Source organism: Aquarana catesbeiana, linkage group LG07 (genome assembly GCF_042186555.1).
Source record: "Aquarana catesbeiana isolate 2022-GZ linkage group LG07, ASM4218655v1, whole genome shotgun sequence".
Lineage (NCBI taxonomy): Eukaryota > Metazoa > Chordata > Amphibia > Anura > Ranidae > Aquarana > Aquarana catesbeiana.
Window position 1 is genome coordinate 287,264,905 of NC_133330.1, and position 20,885 is coordinate 287,285,789.

Consider the following 20,885-nt stretch of genomic DNA (forward strand, 5'->3'; position numbering starts at 1 on the left):
TCCATCGAATTTGTATGTGATGACGTACGACCGGACTAAAATAAGGAAGTTCATAGCCAATAGCTGCCCTAGCGTGGCTTTTTGTCCGTCGAACTAGCATACAGACGAGCGGACTTTTCGACCGGACTTGAGTCCGTTGGATAGATTTGAAACATGTTTCAAATCTAATGCCGCGTACACACGGTCGGACTTTTCGTCTACAAAAGTCCAACGGACGCTGACGGACTAAAGCTGGCTGGTAATCCGATCGTGTGTGGGCTTCTCCGGACTTTCAACGGACTTTTTCAGCCTCAAATCCGACGGACTTTAGATTTGAAACATGCTTCAAATCTTTCCGACGGACTCGAGTCCGGTCGAAAAATCCGCTCGTCTGTATGCTAGTCTGACGGACAAAAACCCACGCTAGGGCAGCTATTGGCTACTGGCTATCAACTTCCTTATTTTAGTCCGGTGTACGTCATCACGTAAGAATTCGACGGACTTTTGTGTGATCGTGTGTAGGCAAGTCTGTTCGTTAGAAAGTCCGCCGCAAGTCCGTCGAAAGTCTGTCGGACAGGCTGTCGGACTTTTATAGCTGAAAAGTCCGACTGTGTGTACGCCCCATAAGTCCGTCCAACTTTTGACCAAACAAAGTCCGCTGGAGCCCACACACGATCGAATTGTCCGACGAAATCCCGTCCGCCGGGCAAAGTCTGCCGTAAAGTCCGCTCGTGTGTACGTGGCATAAGGCCTTCTGTTGTAGCTAAACCTCTTGAAGATTTAATCCATTATGCATTCAGAGGTTCAGTGTGTCTCCGTATTTTTGCTGGGTTTATGTGAGTAGTTGTCTAGTTCCTGCAAGTTTGAGAATGTCTTCCCAGCCTTTCCTTGCTTCTGTATCATTTTACAAGGCATTTTTGATCAAACAATAACAGCTATTCAATGCATAGTTCTTGTTTTTCAAACCATTTTCTGTAAATTCTGCAGTGTGAAAATCCCAAGACATCAGCAATTTCAAAGATGATTCAACAACCATGCAAATTATTCCATGGTAAAACTTGCATAACCCATTCTAAAATTTTATTGGAAAAACTACTAAATCTCTTGACTATGTCTGCATACTTGGTTTAGAGTTGCAGGCACATGGTTTGGCATTTGGATATTTGTGTTAAAGTGGATGTAAACCCTCACATATATCCAGTGAAGTCAACAGCCTCAGATGATACACAGAGATGAAACAAATCTCCCTACATAAGTTCTACGTGTATATCTGTCTTCGTCTTTATATACTGTTTAGTAAGTGCACATCCTGTTATGAGATTTTCTCTTCCTGGTTAGCACTGCAGTGAAGCCTGGGCATATAGCCAAGACAGCGGATTGGAGGAAAGGCACACACCCCCTCTCCTCATAGGTAGAGATGTTCAGCTCTGTTTGTTGAATAGTTCAGGGCTCTGATAATCTATTTTATAGCATGCTCCCCAACACAAAACTCCCACTGCTTTTATAATATGTGATGGAGAACTTGTCAGGAGTTTTCAGGCTGGTAACAGAAGAATGGAGCAGGAGAAAGCTATGGGACATAGTTCTTTGAAGAGAAATAAGAAAACAATGCAGATATATGTGCCCAGCTCAAATTTCATAAATCGGGTTTACATCCACTTTAATTGGGTGTACCTAATAGTGGTCCCAGTGTACATACAGTTCAGCTGATTTAAAGGTGTCACACAGACTGCGCTGCCCCATATTGGAATTTGTACCTTGTGTTGTCTTCATATTATTGATTCTGAGAAGGAAGAGAAGCTGATTGAAAGACATTTCTCAAAGCTTATCGCCAGGCCTATTTCCACAGTCACCTCCAGTTAAAAACTGCTTAAATTGTCCTAATACTTTCCTGAATTTGTACACATGTGACATGCTGGATCCCAAGTCTTCTGAACTGCAAAGCTTGGGGGGCTGCGTCACTACCTGGCAATGTGGACACTTGCCATTGGATGTCTATTGGCAGGGTGCTCATAGGTTCTGAAGAGTTCAGTAGCACCATCATCATGACAAGGCAACAGGCCCAGACTGCAATGGTGGATCACCAGTCGTCTTTTCTGGAGGAGACGCTGTGAAAGGTCATGTGACTGAATTTTTATTTGTTATAATTTTATGGGGAAAATTGGCTCAGATTTGGGCTTTGCTTTGGGTAAAACCAGGCCCCATCTGTGCTTTACAGATAGAAGTAGTCTTAACACAAACTTGGTGGAGGTTCTAATTCTTTTCCTCTTCAAAATTGTCTTTGTTGCTATGTTTGTCCACATTGACTCCTATTACTTCCTGTAACCTGGACAGGGAGTAAGGCAAAATCTCCCCAGCTGTGATGTAACCTTGGATACAAACCTGACAGAGGTTCAACCCTTTCCACTGTATCCAAGACTATAGTTTTGTGTGGAGTTGGGCTTATTGTTCTCAAAACAGAGAAAATGAAATTCAATAAATGATCAATCAGTTGCTGACTGTGAAAAAACAGCTTCTCCTTAAACACAGTGGAAAATTGAGGAGCAGAGTCTAAAAATCAAATAAATGTTTAAGTGGAGCTGTTTTCCGGGACAAATTATCACTACCGTGGGTTTTGAATCCGTATTCTGGTAGCTGCTGCCGTGAAAGGGTAAATAAATGGCTGGTAGCCAGCCTGTAGATTACCTCTAAGTAAAATCAGGAAAGGTTACATCACTCGGCACCCTGCCTCTTATAAACTTAGCACAGCACCCTGTAAAATGCTTTATTATCCCTTTTAAGCTTTTATTTAACAGTAAATAGAATTAAAAGCATTAACTGAATGTTCTGAGCCACCGGAAGCTGCAGAGCTCAGACCATGTAATATGTACACAACTGATGGTGTTACTCAATGACGTTCATGGATGTCCTCAGCCTATGACTTTCACAATACCACAAACATATTATACCCAACACTTCTCTGAGAGCCAATCCAAGGGAAAACCAAAATCTTTAGAATTATCCATTTGTAATAATTCTAAGAAGTGCAAAAAATTCAACATGGCCTTTACACACTTCACAACTTAAAGGGGTTGTAAAGGTTTTTTTTTTTTTTTTTAAATAACAAACATGTTATACTTACCTCCACTGTGCAGCTCGTTTTGCACAGAGTGGCCCTGAACCTGGTCTTCTGGTGTCCCTCGGCAGCTGTCTCAGCTCCTCCATGCAAGAACTAAACACCTTCATGCAAGCTCTCTCGCATGGTGTTTAGTTCTTGCGGGCACGCTCCCATGATACAGCCGGCGGCTATAACCGCTAACTGTATCACTTGGCCCCGCCCCCGGCGCACCGCGTCATTGGATGTGATTGACAGCAGCGCGAGCCAATGGCTGCGCTGCTGTCAATCCATCCACTCTAGGCAATCAACGGCCAGGCTGAGCGGCGAAGAGAATGTCGAGAGCGAGCGCTGGACTTTCGAGGTGTCAGGTAAGTAAAACGGGGGGGGGGGGGGGGGGGCTGGCATTGTCGGATGTTTTTTCACCTTAATGCATTGGATGCATTAAGGTGAAAAAAACGTGTACCTTTACAACTCCTTTATAAGGATGAAAAAAAGGGACACAATTTATTACCAATATTTGTGATGGTAGAAAATGATTGCTGTTTTTATCGACAACAATACTACTTTTTGTATTTAAAAATTCACAAAGTATCAATGTCCATTGTGGACTTCATTGCAAATTCATTACCTGTCTCTAATCTCCATCTCCAAGGCAATTCTTTTAGTTCAGCTGAACTCCAAGATGGGAAAATATTGTCTAGATACAAGACTCGTGTATTCCTAGTTGAATCTTGGTGTGCTTCGTGTACTTCTTCCAGATCTGTGCAGATTTTTCCTGTAATTAAGACCGGTCACTGCTGTTCTCTCTCCTTGTGCAGAGAGACTGGTCTTGTCTCCGCCCCCTTTTGTACTTTTCAGCAGGCAGTCTGTAGTGGGTGGGGTATGCTGGCCCCCTTCTACTGCTCTGTTCTCTGCACAGACTATGTACAGCACCGTGATGATGTCACTGCTACTTTTTCAAGGTAATTTCTGGATTTGCAAAGGCATTTGGTGCACACAAATTGAATTTTATATCCTTTATGGCTGAGGAGTATTTTTAAGTGAATGTTTTTGTGTCCAAGGTTTAGTTAAAATTTTCATGCAAACAAGTGTTATAGCTACCTACATAAATGAGTGTTTATCCAGACAGCTCTGGACCGCATAGTAATCACATGGGCTGCTATGGCTATAGTTGCACCTTTGACTCTAAGGCCAAGTTTAGATGTTTTGGAGGGTGTATTAAAAATGCATTGTTGAGCCCCCCTTGAGGGGTGTTTACATGATGTGGTCACGATGCTTCACGCTTGTGGCAAAAAACTATCCATTCATGCAAATGAGGCAACATGGCAAAACACTCTGCACACAGTTGTGCTGCATTTGTCAGCAAAAATGGGTTAAAGCAAGTGAGGAGGAGGAGTCACATCACCTCCTCACCGCCTCTGAATCGCGATCTGAATGCAGGTTGCTCCTCAGAGGAATGGTGGATTTACACACGTGTGTAAATCTACCCTTACACAAAGGACAATATGAAAACATTTGGTAGTTTTTCAGCGTATTGATTTGTCATAGCTGAACATCAGACCTAAGAGGGACAGTTGTGGACTGGAGTGGGACACAAGGATTTGGGGTCTTGGATACTGCCCCTCCAAACCAGAGATGGCAGTTGGGAGGTAAGCCTTCAATGCCTGGCCAGGTTTAGAGCCAGCTTACAACACAATTTCTGCATTCCAGATGCCTTTCTGTTTACACCCATTTTGATGCACTTCAATGCGTTTTTTTGCCTTTTTTTCTTTGTGTCAATTCAGGACATGTGTGTTCCAGTGCTTTTTGCCATGTTCCAGATGTGTTCCATACAGAAGAAATGCAGCATGTTTCTACTTTTGTTGACTGCTCTAGAACACACCGCACTGGTGTGAACTGGTGCCACTGGAATACATAGAAAACACTGTGCATGCGTTTTTGATGCAGATTAAAAATGCTCTGGCCTGAATCTGGCGTGAACCACAAACATGTCCTCCAGATCTGTTCGGGATGAGTTAATGCATGCATGTGTTTGACGCATTTCCAGATTTTTTTAATTTTTTTACTGTACTGGTGTGCGGTGTGTGTTTGCTGCATTTTTGGTGCATTTTTAATGTGTTTTACCGTGTTCCAGTACAGTTCTGTGCAGGAAAAAGGCAGCACGTTCTACTTTTTAGAAAAAAAAAAAAATGCAATGGAAATGCAAGCACTGGTGTGAACGATGCCAGAGAAAACCATGCAACCTACTTTCTATGCGTTTTGGATGCAGAACAACTGGAACACATGTGTGAATTAACCCTTAATGTTTATGGCTGTTCCACTGAAAGCTTCATGTAATAGAGTGCATGGAAGCCTGAGTAACAGTGCTAACCCCCAATGGCTCAGAAGACAGGCAACTATCACACCTGAAATTAAATCTGTACCTGCTTGCGGCAGGGCTGGACATGTTACAACCTGGAGCTCTGCGGTTATCTGGCAAGGTTTGCTGTGGAGCTGGAGGTTTCTGTATGGGCAAGCCTGATAAAGAACAGCAGAGGCTTCTATATTTATCTGCTCAGACAGCTTTGTATTCAACCTTCTGCCATAAGGAAGTAACAGAGAAATAGCCGGCCACCTCCTCCCTGATTCCAGCCCTCCACACCTCGCTCTGTACTCATTCTACGTCTGGTATCTTATTAGGAAGACTGTCCTGTAACTCATCCTGGAGGTAAGTCCCTGCTGCTTCTGTGCTTGTGCAGTACGTAAGGTGTCTCAGCTTAGCTATAGAAGAGAAGCCTATCGATTGTCCAGTGTCCTGAGTCTCCAGCTTGCTGAGCTTATCATGGCTTGTTTTGCAGTGTGATGCTTGGTGCAGCTTTCAGCTTATTAGATGGAGTTAGACTTTGAAGAATATTTTAAGCCCCCAAGAATGATTGTCTACTAAAAACTAAAGGAGAGTTGGTTGCCCATTATAACCAGATCAGAGCTGACATATTGGTTGCTACAGGATCAAATCCATAGGTGTGCTTTGCAGTTTTAGAATTGTTAGAATTGTTTTTTTTATTTATTGCTAGTGTGAAGACAAATGGCCCAATACAAGGATGTATGGTAATGTGATGGGCAGGACGTCGGTGTAGATAAGGGGTCTCCAAACTTTCTAAAGTGGCAGTCTACTGTCCTTCAGACTTTGGAGGGGCCGGACTGTGCCCAGTGGGAATAAACAATGCCTGATCTTTGATATTGGGGGATGAAATAGTTGGTGGAAGGAATAGCGCACCATTTTTGTTGTCAGTGGAAGGAATTATGCCTCATTGTTGAAGGCAGTGGCAGGAATAATGCCTCGAGAGAAAGATGATAAAGGTAAGCAAAGGGTCACAGTTTGGAGGCCACTGGTGCGGATCCTGCCATGACAACTCAATACTGTTGGCAAATCTTCAGCATGACCTCTTATAAGGTGCTGTGTCTGATAAAACGCCTTCATTGTGTTTAGTAGTCACAAACACATACATATATATATATATATATATATATATATATATATATATATATATATATATATATAATTTTTTTTATTTATTTACACAGTTTCCCATAATTGCTATTTTGCTTTTATTTATTACTGGTGGGATATGGATCATTGCAGTTTGTACCTGCTGCCTGATATACAACTTCTGTGTGCCCATGCCTCATTTCATTAGCAATGTGTTCTACTACAAAGAGGTGGCTCCAAATGTAAATTCAGCTCGTTAAACCAGTCTGTGAGTTATGCCGTGCCATACAGGAGAGGTGTGGGGCGAGGCTGATTTCATGTTACCTGGGTGTCTCAAGTGACCTTTTCATAAAGAATTTACAAATACCTTCCCCAGACCTGACATACCTGTACTGAGAGGATAACTCCTCTGGGGCTCATTGGTGTTGTTGGCTATTACTGATGAACAGTAGCATGAATAGTACATTACAACCCGGGGTTTAAAGATGACTTTTTACTTAAAAAAGACAATTTGGGGTTGCAAAATCTGGTGCAGGTCTGCATAGAAACTAATCGTGCAAGATCAGCCGAACTCACATGATTTCAAACCCGCATTTCAGTGCGAGTTCAGGAATGATTTGAAAGACATCTGTGTGGGTTCATGAAATCGCCCCCGAAGTCGCCAAAAGTAGTGCAGGAACTACTTCTGGAAATCAATATGGCGCTGCATCGATTGGGACAGTGCCGTTGCTGGCAATAGGCTGTGATTTGGCATGCAATTTGTCAAATCATGCGGATGTGAATTGGGGGGCTAAAGGTCAAAGCTAGCACTGCACGATTAATCATTAAAAAAATCACGCTCTCGATTCAGCCCCCCTCATGATCTTAATCGGGCATTTCCACGATTCTTTGTAAACAGTGCAGAGCCGTTCTCTGCTCTGAGCTGTAAAAAAAGAAAAAAAAACAGCAAATGTTTATCGACACTCCTCAGCGCTGAGGAATGTTGATAGAGAAGAGATGCAATGTAACATTTGGTTCTTTTAGATCAAAGGGATGAACTTCGGTCTGTAAATTAGGTCAGTTTAACCACTTCAGCCCCGGAAGGATTTACCCCCTTAATGACCAGGCCATTTTTTGTGATACGGCACTGCGTGGCTTTAACTGACAATTGCGTGGTCGTGCGACGTTGTACCCAAATAAAATTGATGTTCGTTTTTTTTTTTTTTTCCCACAAAAAGAGCTTTCTTTTGATCGTATTTGATCACCTCCTGGGGTTTTTAATTTTTTGCGCTTTAAACAAAAAAGACCGACAATTTTGAAAAAATATTTTTATATATATATATATATATATTTATTTATTTATGTTTTTTCTGCTATAATACATATCCCTAAAAAAATTTCTTCATCAGTTTAGGCCTATATGTATTTCTACATATTTTTGGTAAAAATCGCAATAAGCGTATATTGATTGGTTTGCGCAAAAGTTATCATGTCTACAAACTATGGGATAGATTTATGGACATTTATTTATTTTTTATTGTTTTTACTGGTAATGGCAGTGATCTGCTATTTTTAGTGGGACTGCGACATTGCGGTGGACAAATCTGACCCCAAGTGACACTTTTTGGGGGACCAGTGACATTATTACAGTGATTAGTGCTAAAAAATGCACTGATCAATGTAAAATGACACTGGCAGGAAAGGGGTTAACACTAGGGGGCAATCAAGGGGGTTAACTGTGTTCCCTGGTTGTGTTCTAACTGTGTAGGGGATGGGCTTACTGGGACAACACAGAGATCGCTGTTCCTGATCACTAGGAACAGCCGATCTCAGTGCTGTCACCTGTCAGAACGGGGATCCGCCTTTACATAGGCAGATCCCCATTCTGCCTCTCTGTACCATGATCATGGGTGGCTGGTGGACATCGAGTCCACCGGACCCATGGGCGGGAGTATCTCATGCACGGGCCGCCAAACAGGTACGTTGGTTCATGCAGTCAGGCCGCCCTGCCGCAGTATATGTGCGGTCCAGAAGTGGTTAAAGACACTTGTTGCTTACAAATTAAAATCAGTATTTTTTGCTAGAAAATTACTTTGAACTCCCAAACATTCTGTATATTTTTAGCAGAGACCGTAGAGAATAAAATGGCAGTCGTTGCAATATTGAATGTTGCGCTGTATTTGCGCAGCAGTCTTCAAACGCAATTTTTTGGGAAAAAACTAAATGAATTAAAAAAAAAAAAAAACACAGCACAGTTAGCCCAATTTTTTGTATAACGTGAAAGATGAGGTTACGCTGCAAGAATCGTGATCTTTATTCTAAACAAATCGTGATTCTCATTTTATCCAGAATCGTGCAGCTCTAGTCAAAGCCTAATTGAACAAGCTGAAGTTGACTTTTTGGCTACCATGTATATCTGCACCAGATCTGCACTCTCCAGTTTTAGTAAATCATCCCCTTTGTGTTCAAGACCCAATATTTAAAGTAGAACTGTTTTTCATTCAAAATGTTTCATTTTGGATAGAGTAAGGGAGAGTTATAATCCCTGTCAGTTTATTTTTTTTTGCCACCTGTGCCCCACTGGGGAGATTTCCCTTCTTTTCCTGTCCCATAGCCAAAACCAGAAGTGAGAGGAAATCTCTGCATATTAAGGGAATCCCTTGGGGATCCCCAGATCTAGTGTCCCCATTGGAAGATTTCCCTCTTACTTTTCTGGGGACAACCCAAAAGTTGTGATTTTTCTTTTACTTTCATTATCAATGATGATGGTAACCAGGACACATAGAGAGAGTGAATCTCCATAACAAAACAAAAAAAGGCGCACTCCATCCAAAACTAAAAAAGTTTTTGTCTTTAGTTGTACTTTATCAGTTCACTAAAGGTGGCCAAAGCCATTGTGAGAGGTAGGACATGTGGACACTTCTTTTTAGAAACCCACAAACAGCAGCATCTTTGGAGCGGTGTATACACCGCTCCTGCCCACTGAAATTAATGGGCAACGCTGCAGTGTCGCTTTGCAGATCGTTTTAACCCTTTTTCGGCTGCTAGCAGGGGTTAAAAACGCTCCGCTAACAGCCGAAAACCTCTGCAAAAACAATGGTAAAGCGCTGCTAAAAATAGCGGCGTTTTACCGACGTCCCAGTGTGAAAGCAGCCGAAGTGATCTCGCACAACTTCATTTTCTGACTAAAGTTCAACTTTAATGTGGAATGTATGTTCCTTGCTAAAAAAAACATTTGTTATCAAGTTATGGGTAAAGGTTCCCTTTAAATTTCCACAGCTAGAGTGGCAGTTGATTGTGAGGTACATGAACAGCAGGCGTGTGAATTATGCCTAATCCCAGAAGGAAATAAAAAGTTAGTGTTGTCCATGACCCAACCTGATTTCTGTTTCAAGGTTTTAAAGAAGTACGACTAAAGCTTTTTTTTGGCCATACTTCCCTTCTGTGCCACAGGAGTGCACTTATTTCTGCACTCCTATGCCTCAGATTCAGCTAAAGCCTGCTGTCCGCTAACATCACAGAGGCAGTCCAGGCTCTGCAAGGATACTGACAATAATGTTGGAATCCACCCACATCCTGACCAGCAGCTGGTTCAGCCTCTCAGCATGCTGCTAAGAGCCTGAGCCAGTTGCTTTCATGCCCTCCACAAGCTGGTGCTCCAAGTGAGGATCTGGAGGGGCAGAGCAGAGAGCTGGTGACTGACAGCCACCGCTCTCTGCTTAGTAAAGACCGAGAACTGAGCGATCAGTGGACGATGTTGCAGTCACATAGGTAAGTATGTATGTTTGGGTTTTTATATCCCGCACTTCTGCTTTTTTCAAGTGCAATTTATTAAATGTAAAAAAGCATCTGACCTGCTGGTGAGACACACTTCAACTTTTCACCCATGGCTCAGAGTACATTCGCTGATTAACAAAGCCATGGAATTCCTGCTACTATTTCTAAGCTCCCCACCTCTTAGGGTGTGGATCTATCATTGTTGAGGTAATACAGAATCAAGTTCTAAAGTAAATAACCCACAAAACAATTGGTTTTGTTTAATAAATGTATGCAAAGGACACCACGCTAAATGCAAAGTGCAGTGCCTGCAGGCTGCAGCAACAATCAGTATCCAGATTGTACTAGTGTGGCTTAAAGTGATTTCTTATTTGTTGCAGCAGGTTATTGCATCAAGTGTTTCTTCATTGAATGTCTGGTTGGTGTAATTTCCCCATGACAATATGAAGTATGAGCCAGGAAAATGTAGCACAGGAAGACAATGTTGTGTTTATTTCTGGTAAATGCTGAGAAGCACAGCATATCACAATAGCTACAGCAATTCAGTTTCCTGCACAGCAACAAGTCAGGAAATAGCTGAGCCATCGCATAACATAGAGAATTCAGAACCACTCGCTGCTAATCAGCAAAGACATATGCAAAACTCTAAATAATGTCCATCCAGTTAGCAGACCCGGAGTAAAGTCGCCTGCACTGGACACATAAAATAGTAAGTATGGGATGGCCTGAAGTACAAGTGGTGAGGGACACACAATGCATTGTCTCGATGTGGTTAATTTAACGTAATTTCTCTTATGGACCCTGGACCAATCTTGTGGAATAATTGAACATGCGGGTCTAATAATAGGATGTATGTGATAAAAGCTGCTTTTTGTCTCTGGCATTCATGTGAATTTACATCGGTGCCCTGGGCTAGTTGCTCCGTGATGCTTATGAAATTCCTCTCCGCTTGCTGCTTCTTTCTGCAGTGTGTTAACAATGCTGCGCTGCTGCCGGGACCAGTTTCATAAGTGTGCTGAGCTTTGCTGTTGTTGGATGTAACCCGTATCAGGACCCTCCTGCTGTTACTACAAATCCTAGCATGGCTGTCAGAGCACTGTGGGACTTGTAGTTCCTTATCAGCGGCACAGGGATTTGTGAGCACTTCAGACCTTCCTATAACCAGTTCAGTCTCCTTAGAACTCTTATTAAACTGCCTGAAAGAAAGAGTGTTGTCTAACCAATCGCAATCATTCCTCTATTTGATGGCCTTTTCAGGAAAATTACTGAAAGAGCCCAGATGTCTTTATAAGAAGCCCCCTATTCAAGCACAGGTGTAATTCTCTTGCAAAAGATCGCAAAACGCTAGTCGTCTAAAGCTGCCCATAGATGCTTTGAATCTTGGCCAGTTCAGCAGGGACCTGCAGAGATCCGAACCATGTACGGGCAGGCTGATAGGACCCTGTATTGATCCATCAACTTGGGTACAACCAGCATGTCGGATTTTACATGTGGTTATTGCTAGCGACTATTACAGCCGCTAGCAGTAATCACTGCGTTCCCCCCCCCTTCCACAGGGAGAACACTATAACTCCACAGGAGGGATTCTCACAACACCACCAGCTATAGCAGCCGCTTGCGATAATCATAAGAGAATCCGGCAGGCTGGTTATACCTACGTTGATCGAACTTTATACATTCAGCCTGACCACTAATGGTTTGAATCTCGACCGGTTCACATTTGAACCGTGTATGGCGGGCCTAATGCGGTGCAGGAAACCATGCGATTCGTGCGCATTTCACACACTGCATTCAAATCCATTTTGGAAGATGTTACATGTATCTCATATTTAGGATGTAACATGTTCCAGCAGCTGCAGCCCCAATATTTATTGACGGCGCAATAAGTGACACGTAATGGGGGGGGGAGCGCTAATGACAAAATCACGTTTAATTATTAGCGCTTATTATTCCACAATAACAGTGGTAGGTAGTGACCTGTAGTTGACACAATCATGCATATTCCTACAATACGACTGCACATGTTTGGGACAGTAGAAAATCTAAAATTTCTCTGGATGGATTGTTTGGTAAAAGCAACTGCTATCTGGCTAGATTTATGGACTGGTCTAGTTCTGGCTGTGTGTTGTGGTTAGATGTTTTTGTCTCTCAATGTTATGCAACAATACTAACCACTAAAAAAAAAATATATATAACCTGAGCTTAGGTCTATAGCTCTATAAACTTACCCTGTCTTCATGTTCTTCCCTCACAGAGAGAGAACCGGCGGCTGCAGGAGACCAGCATGAGACTGGAGCAAGAGAACGATGACCTGGCACATGAACTGGTCACCAGTAAGATTGCTCTGCGCAATGATCTTGACCAGGTAAGTTCAGAACAATCAATAAGAAATGTTTCAAGCCGCAGTGACATTTTATACGTATTCCCAGATGTGACAGTGTACAGATTTTTGCTCTTATCACAGCACCTTGGGGGGGGGGGGGGAGAGCAGAAACTTTCATAGGTGTGAAGAGCACATCAATTGTAGGCTGAATCCAGCAATATATCAGGAGGGATTATCATCTGAGGAAAGTAAATGGAGCCTCTGATATAAGAGAAGTAACACTTCAAATTAGTATGTGCTTTGTTGTGGAAATTTACATCATAGGATCAATTTTTTTCTCCGTAGACTAATATGCACAACTCCGTATGCCCTTTAATGGGTCAGCAAGCTGAAATCACTAGAGACTATTATGGAGGCCCTAGGTGTAAGATTTTCCTATCCTTTTCTGGATTGTCATTTGTCCAACTTGGAAGGAGCATGGTCTCAACAGGCAAACCTGTTTTCAAAAACAAACATCTCTCTACCAAGAAATCTGTTAGAACCTTCTGGAGGTATAATTCTCTAATTCAGTTTCATTGCAGACACATCAGTAGATTGGTTGTCCTCAAAGGGCCGGTTGTATCTGGGGTGCACCCCCAATGCTTTCTTGCATCTGTCTCCTAACTGCCCCAGCTCTAGTACCTCCCTGTGTGGGCAGCTTTGCCTCACCTTGCATGGAGATCGTTCTGGTTCTCCCTCTGGAGATTTGTCCCCACCGTTAGTGCATACAAGAGATCTGTTAGATCCATGAGCAAAGCTGTCCCTTCTAAAAAAGAAGGCTTTGGTGTTCACAAGTGACAGTAGGGAGCGGGAGTAGAGGGTGAGAGCCGATTGTGGTGGAATGGAGTTTTGCCATGTTCTGGCTGCAAAACTGGGTGCGAGGGCCACATGACAAGGCCTGATGGATCTTTGGTTTGGCATAGTATGTGCTCCAACACATACCAACAGCTGAAATCTCAGCATTCAGAAATATGGAAGCCTAATATTGCAATTTTTTCTCAGTGTCTGGCTGCAGTCTATTTTTTGTTGTTGGGCACTTTAGGCTTGGGCGAGGATGTCCCCCCTCAGTAGGATCGCAGAGCCACCTGTAGTAGAGGGTGTCTCGAGCAGTTTGGAAGCACATGGTATCACAGAGAGATTTCGCAGGCAGGTCCCGATTTCCTCACCATTCCATGAGTGGACCTCCATAGTCGAAGGATTTTTGTGGATTCATCTGCCTGCCTGTGTCAAAACGTAGATCTTTTTTGTCAAATGTTCATTTCTGCCACACCATTGAAGCTTTTCACATCTTCAAGCACTCTATCAGCCAGTTAAGGAAAATTACAGAAATCCTGGAATCATAATTCAATGAGGCAAGACTTTTGTATCGGTCTTCCTTACCTCATCCACAAGTGCTGCACTTGCTGGATTTTTCACTTTTTTTTTTTTTTTTTTTTTTTTTTTTTTTTTTTACAGTCTGAAAATATTCCAAGGAATCGGCTTGCATGGGGGAGGTTACAGCCAGGACCTCTAGTTGAGTGATCTCGCCACTACTGTAGTCTCTACAAGTTGAAGGCTGATCCAGCTCTTTCATGCCAGACATCAGATTTAGATTACCTAAACCTTAAAGCGGAATGCCTTTTTAATTCTAAAATCAGGCATGCTTTCAAAACTATTTTGCCTTTTAGCTTTTCCAGGAGGTCTCCCAGCTGATACTGGGGATTCTCAAAACTCCTGGCTGACTCAAAACCTCTGCTGACCAAACAGTCCAGATGTGTGCTTTCCACATCTCAGTGACAAGGTGCTCATATAAGAGCTGGAGAGGAGGATGATTGAGTGGCGATACATCCTCTTTATCACACACGGTTCTCCTGCAGAGACCTTCCTGTGAATCCTTGTATAACCTCCCACTAATGCTGGTTAACAACAAGAGCAAGATGACCTATGAATAATTAAAAAGTAACCCAGATTTGCAAGTATGCATGCACAATTTTTAAACTTACACTTTCAAGTGTTTGCATATAAAAGATGAACTGTATTTCTACTTGAAAGCAATTGTAATATGGTACTAGTTATGGAATGTAAATAGAAACCGGTGTTGACAATTGGCGTTTTTTTTGGCAGGCAGAAGACAAGGCAGAGGTATTAAATAAGGAACTTCTCCTGACTAAACAGAGGCTTGTAGAAACTGAGGAGGAGAAGCGTAAACAGGAAGAGGAGACAGCACAGGTAAGGAGCCATGTTTCATACGTTTTTTTGTTTTTTTTTAACAGCTAGCAGGGGGAGAAGATCCCTTGCCAGCTGTCACAGCAGGGGCTCATCCTTTCACAACATGTTACACCCTGAATATGGGTTCAAGATGTAGCTTGTTATGAAAGGTGAACTTGCCTTTTTAAGATTCCGGCACCTGAAGCCGATTGAAGAATCTACTCGGGGGGAGGACATGGCAGGATCCATGGACAGGTAAGTGTCCTTATATTAAAAGTCAGCAGCTACAGTATTTGTAGCTGCTGACTTCTAATTTTTTGAGGGGAGCCTGGAGCTCCTCTTTAAAAACTTCACTGTTTTTACTGTAAACCTTTTGGTCTGGTTTAATAAAAAAGATATTGTCTCCCCACAGCTGAAGGAAGTGTTCAGGAAACAACTAGAAAAGGCAGAGCAGGAAATTAAGAAGACCACTGCTATCATAGCAGAGTACAAACAGGTAAGTCATTACATGGTAGAGTTACATCTCTCAGGTGTTATTAGATGTGCATAAAGTAATTGCAAAGTCCACATATGTTTACAGAGAGCATAAGGGCTAATTCACACGGTGTGCAATGACTGGCGCTTTACTGCCGTCAAGTGGGGACACAGAAAACAATTGATTTCTGTGTGTCCTCGGCCAGCTGCAATAAAAATGTAGGTCTATTCTTAAGGTGGTTTGGGATATAAACTACATTCACCTCCATGATCTTTTTTCTGCCACTTTGTCCAGTCTAATCAACTTCCAGGGCCTTCAACTTGCACATCTGTTTCTTCAGGTGCCTAAAGACAGATAGTAGAAACATCTCTCTCAGGCCTACCAAATGATTCTTCAACTTTCACCGATCAATTTTATTAGACCAAGGAGCTGGCACAACAAAGTGAACCCTCTTATGGTCACCAGGGTGTGCAATGTTCACTATAAGAGGAGCACTTGTGGCCGTTTCCTCTAGGGAGCCTGAGACTCTCCAGGTTGGTGTTGGTAGAGAGATATTTAGCATCATGGAAGTCAGTAAGGTTGATTTAACAAACTGGTGAGTGCAAAATCTGGTGCACCTCAGCACCAGCTTCCACTTTTTTTTTTTTCTAAGCTTAACTGAACAAATTGAAGTTAGACGCTGATTGGCTACCATGCACAGCTGCACCAGATTTTGCACTCTCCAGATTTAGTAAATCAATCCCTATGTGACTGACTGGGAAAATAGAAGACTGTCTACCAAACCCCCTCTTATTAGTTTAAGTTGGCCCTAAACATAATTGCCACATGGTGTCGGTAGTGATGTCTCATTAACATCTTTTATAATCTCACTTCTAGATATGTTCCCAGTTGAGCACACGGTTGGAGAAACAACAAACAGCAAGCCGGGAGGAACTGGAGATCCTTAAGGTGAGAAATGAACACAAATCTAGTAAATTCTCAAATTATGCCATCACAAGAATTGGCTTTCAGCATGTTAATGATTGAAAACTGTATTTTCACATCTTACTATTTTGTATGTTTTAAGGCCAAGTTGATGTCCTGCAGTCACTGCAGTGAGATCTTCAGTAAGGAGGGGTCAGCACAGGGCTCCAGCAAAGACGAGTCGGGTGACGGAGGAGATGACGAGAAGGACTCTCTGATGAAACATTTGCGGGAGATGGAGCTGGAGCTGGCACAGACTAAACTGCAGCTGGTGGAGGCCAAGTGCAAAATACAGGTACTTAGCAAACAGTCAGGGGGACCATTCCCACTATGTTACTGTTAGAGAATTCACCTTGTATTGGGGAGAACCATACATGGAAGCAGTTAATATACTTTCTTTTGTAATACAATATGTTTTGTTTGTGAAGTTTACTATTTTACATTGCTCTTTTTAAAGAGAACCTGTTATAATATGCAGAGGTTCTTGTCTTGATCTGCTTTTATGGCTGAACACTGAGCTGTTTTGGCACTTCATAAAACTACTGAAGTTTGCCTGCCCCTTGCTGTTAGCCAGTGAGGTGCCAATAGGCTGAGTGGGAGCAGGGCTTACAAGCAAGAGACAATACCCAGAAGTATTGGAGCCTGTTGTAGCTGAAAGCCGGGCAGTTCTAACAGGAAGGTTTTAGAAGCTGCCTGTGTGTACATGTGCACACTTCTAGATGCCTGCACTTTATCCTTGCAGCAATTTTTTTCCCTTTTTTCCTTCTAAGAATCCTATCCCGATGTCCTACCCACCCAAATGTCATATTTAAAGTATAGGTGGAGTCTGGATGGATACATTTGGCGGATGGAACTAGATGCACCGAAATTTCGGTGGACGAAAATGGTGCTTTCAGCATTTTGCTGATAGAGAAGGAGCCGTTCTTATGGTGTGTTTTTTTTTTTTTATAGGCCATACGACTCAAAAAACACATCAAAAACTTAACACGGGTGCGTTATTGATGTGTTCTTGCTGCGTTTTCAATGAGGTGGTGCTTTTTTTTTTTTTTTTTTTAACTGACCAAAAATGCAGCAAACAAGATTAACACCACAACCGAAGCGCAACAGACCAGTGTGAAGACATATAGTATTTAAAGCGATGCATTTTTCTTGTGCTAAAGGTGCCGATTAATGTCCAACAAATGAATTTAAATGAATATTAATTTTGATATTAAAAAGTCTATAATACAATTACAGTAATACCTAGGATTACGAGCATAATTAGTTCCAGAAGCATGCTTGTAATCCAAAGCACTCAAATATCAGAGCGAGTTTCCCCATAGGAATCAATGGAAATGCAGATAATTCGTTCTACAATGACTGCTGGTGTATGCAGTACCGTATGTGGCCGGAGTGTCTGAGGAGGAGTAGTGCCCCATCATTAGTATTAGAGGGAAGAATAGTGCCTAATTGTTTATCTGTGGGAGGAATTATGCCCCATTGCTGGTGTCAGTGGAAGGAATAGAGTCCTGAGGGCTGGATAAAAACAAGCAACAGGCCACAGTTCGGAAACCATTGCTGTAAAGCATTAAGTCACCGTACCTTGTCTTGGTTTATTTCTACCCTTTTCAGACACATTTGAGAGACCCTCGCTATACATTTGTGTTTCTATTCATACAACATGCCTAAAAAAATTTTTTTCCTGCCAGTGACATTTATACAGTAAACGGTGTATTTTTATAGCACTGCTCGCTGTATAATTGTCAGTGGTCCCAAAAATGTCCAATTTGTCCTCCGCAATATCGAAGTCCCAAAAAAAAATCGCAGATCACTGCCATTACTAGTAAAAAAAATAAAAATGCCATAAATCTATCCCCTATTTTGTAGATGCTATAACTTTTGCGCAAACCAATCAATATACGCTTATTGCGATATTATTTTATTTTTTTTAACCAAAAATGTGTAGAAGAATACATATCGGCCTAAACTGAGGAAAGAATGTTTTTTTGGGAAAAAAAAGTGGGATAGTTATTATAGCAAAACGTAAACGATAGTATTTTTTCAAAATCGTCGCTCTTTTGTTTATAGCGGGGGAAAAAAAAAGCAGAGGTGATCAAATACCACCAAAAGAAAGCTCTATTAGTGGGGAAAAAAGGACGTCAATTTTGTTTGGGTATAGTGTCGCACATCCACGCAATTGTCAGTTAAAGCGACGCAGTGCCAAATCGCAAAAAAATGGCCAGTCATTGAGCAGCCAAATCTTCCGGGGCTGAATAGGTTAACATGCAATGCGCCACCTGAGCCTTGAGATCCTTAAAGTGATTCTAAGCCTTTACTTTTATATTTTTTAAATAACACACATGTTCTACTTAGCTGCTCTGTGCAATAGCTTTGCACAGAGCAACCCAGATCCTCTTCTGAGCCCCACTCTCTACATCTATAGACAGACAGTGGGGCTTTGCCCACCCCCTCGTCATAGGATTTGATTGATAGCAGCAGAAGCCAACTGCTCTCACTGCGATCAATCTGCCCAGTGAGAAAGGAGGGAGCCCCTGCTCTCCTGCAGTGCTGGATCAAGATCAGGTTTAGGTAAGTATAGGGGTAGAAGGATCCTGGACACAGAAGGTTTTTTACCTTTAATGCAGCGAATGCATTAAGAGGGACAAACCGTAAGGGTTTAGAACCACTTAACCCTCTCTTAGGACATAGAGTGCACACGTTTGGCTGCAAAGGTGGATCCTAGGGATTATAGCTGTATTCAGGGGAACTGGGCCTACACACTACTACCCTGGGATTCCTTCCTGCTCCTCTTTACAACTGTTAATCTACAGTACACAGTAAAATTAGAAATGCAATGGTGGTACATTCCTGTCTCTGACCTCTCACTCTCTCCCCCTCTGTAGGAGTTGGAGCATCAGCGAGGAGCGCTGCTCAATGAAATCCAAGCTGCCAAAAACTCCTGGTTTAGCAAAACCCTGAACTCTATTAAAACTGCCACAGGGACCCAGCCTACCGCACAGTCTCCACAGGGAGCCCAAGCTTCCAGCCCAGTCCTGCAGGCCCCCAAGGAGAGTACATAACACCAGGGAAGAGAACACAACAAGAGCACAAGACGACCAAACGGGAAGCAGAGAATCGCGAGCAAAGGGGTACCGATGCCTCCTGGGTGAATGGAGGTCATATGACTCTCTTCCATCACCGATGTGCCCAGCCAGCTTCTAATCTCCATGCCACGGTCTACTTCTGCCTCCTGCAACTGAACTTTACTTTGGGCTGCTGCCACTTTTTACACTTTATTTCTTTTAAAGAACTTTTACTATTTTAGTATAAGAAGGGTCCTAGGCTCCAGCCAGTAGCTGACCTGCGAAATGTTGACAAGCTCACTGCCCTGGCTGCCTGATTCATGTGCGTGTTTTGTATGTATAAAATGTTGGCGTGGAAATACAAATGTTTATAGAAATACATATTTGATCAAAAAGTTTTGACATATTGCTGCATAAAACAAAAGTGCTAAATATTTTTTTCTTTTTTTTATTATCATTTGTCTATGGGATTTCTGCCCTGGGCCTTTCAGTGTTGTATTGTATGCAACCTGACAATTTATTAATCCATCACAATATTATCAGTAATAAAAAGTCATTGCTACAGTCTGTGTTAAGACTCTTACTATGGAATACTCTTATACACACACTATGGAATAAGGGAAGTGACCGCACGTGGAACAATCTGTACGATTTCCATTCGATCTAACAAGTATGTTGTACAAGGCCTATCTAAACAGTCAATTTACATCCAATCAGCTAGTAAATCACAATACGCATGGACAGTTTAAGGCAGAAAACAAGATTTCATCACAAGGACTCTGAATTTTGTGGGAGTTCGGAAAACTGCAATGCTAAGCTAACCTGCTTCTTAAATGAGGTGCTGCCTTAGATTCTATCTGCATTTGACAGTGTGTGCCTTTACCATATAGACAGACACTCCGCATGCTGTGCACTACCATAACATTTGTCTGTGTCTACAACCCACAATCAAGTACCAAGTTTTCCAACTTCTTCACAATGTATATTATTGCCCTACATGCAATATTTAGTTTAGGTTTACTTTATTGTGGGATCCACAGCTGTTTTTTTGGTAGATTGAAATCTATGGAGACACAATGTAATTCAATTTGCATTGTACATCAATGTTCGTTTGTATGGGATGACATGCATATTTCCATTGTTTTCAATAAAACAGGTACTTAAAAGGGCTAGTTCACCTTTAGGCCTCATTCACACCTGTGTGTGGGGGCTGTTTGCATTTAACCGCAGGGAGGAAGCCCCATTCAAAGCAATGGGAGGCTGACAGCACCAACAGCCGTTTACATGTCATCGAACATGTGATTACCTGTGTTGATCAGCCCTGTATGCAGACTGTCTGTGCCCACGGCCAAATATCAAAAGGTAACTTGGTGTATGTACAATTACATGCTAAGGGCTGCAGGTGCTATCTGACTCCCATTGCTTTGAATGGGGCTCCCCCCCCCCCCCCCCCCCCAGCTAATCTGAAGAAACCTCTGAGTGTCCCACACGCAAAGTGAATGGGGCCTTACAATAAAATTCCCTATGCATTCCGG

The 20,885-nt window shown here is 42.4% G+C and overlaps 1 protein-coding gene across 5 annotated transcripts in view; it reads left to right on the plus strand.

Moving 5' to 3' along the window:
• The window catches only part of RABGAP1L (RAB GTPase activating protein 1 like), a 595,387-nt gene extending 575,473 nt beyond the window's left edge, over window positions 1-19,914 (plus strand). For all 5 annotated transcript variants that reach the window (XM_073593437.1, XM_073593439.1, XM_073593440.1 and 2 more), the window contains 6 exons: window positions 12,556-12,666; window positions 14,767-14,871; window positions 15,263-15,346; window positions 16,202-16,273; window positions 16,392-16,583; window positions 19,171-19,914. In XM_073593437.1, coding sequence (XP_073449538.1) covers window positions 12,556-12,666; window positions 14,767-14,871; window positions 15,263-15,346; window positions 16,202-16,273; window positions 16,392-16,583; window positions 19,171-19,347 — 741 coding nt within the window. In that variant the 3' untranslated portion in view covers window positions 19,348-19,914. The remainder of the gene's footprint in view (window positions 1-12,555; window positions 12,667-14,766; window positions 14,872-15,262; window positions 15,347-16,201; window positions 16,274-16,391; window positions 16,584-19,170) is intronic.
• The last annotated feature ends 971 nt before the right edge of the window (window positions 19,915-20,885 follow it).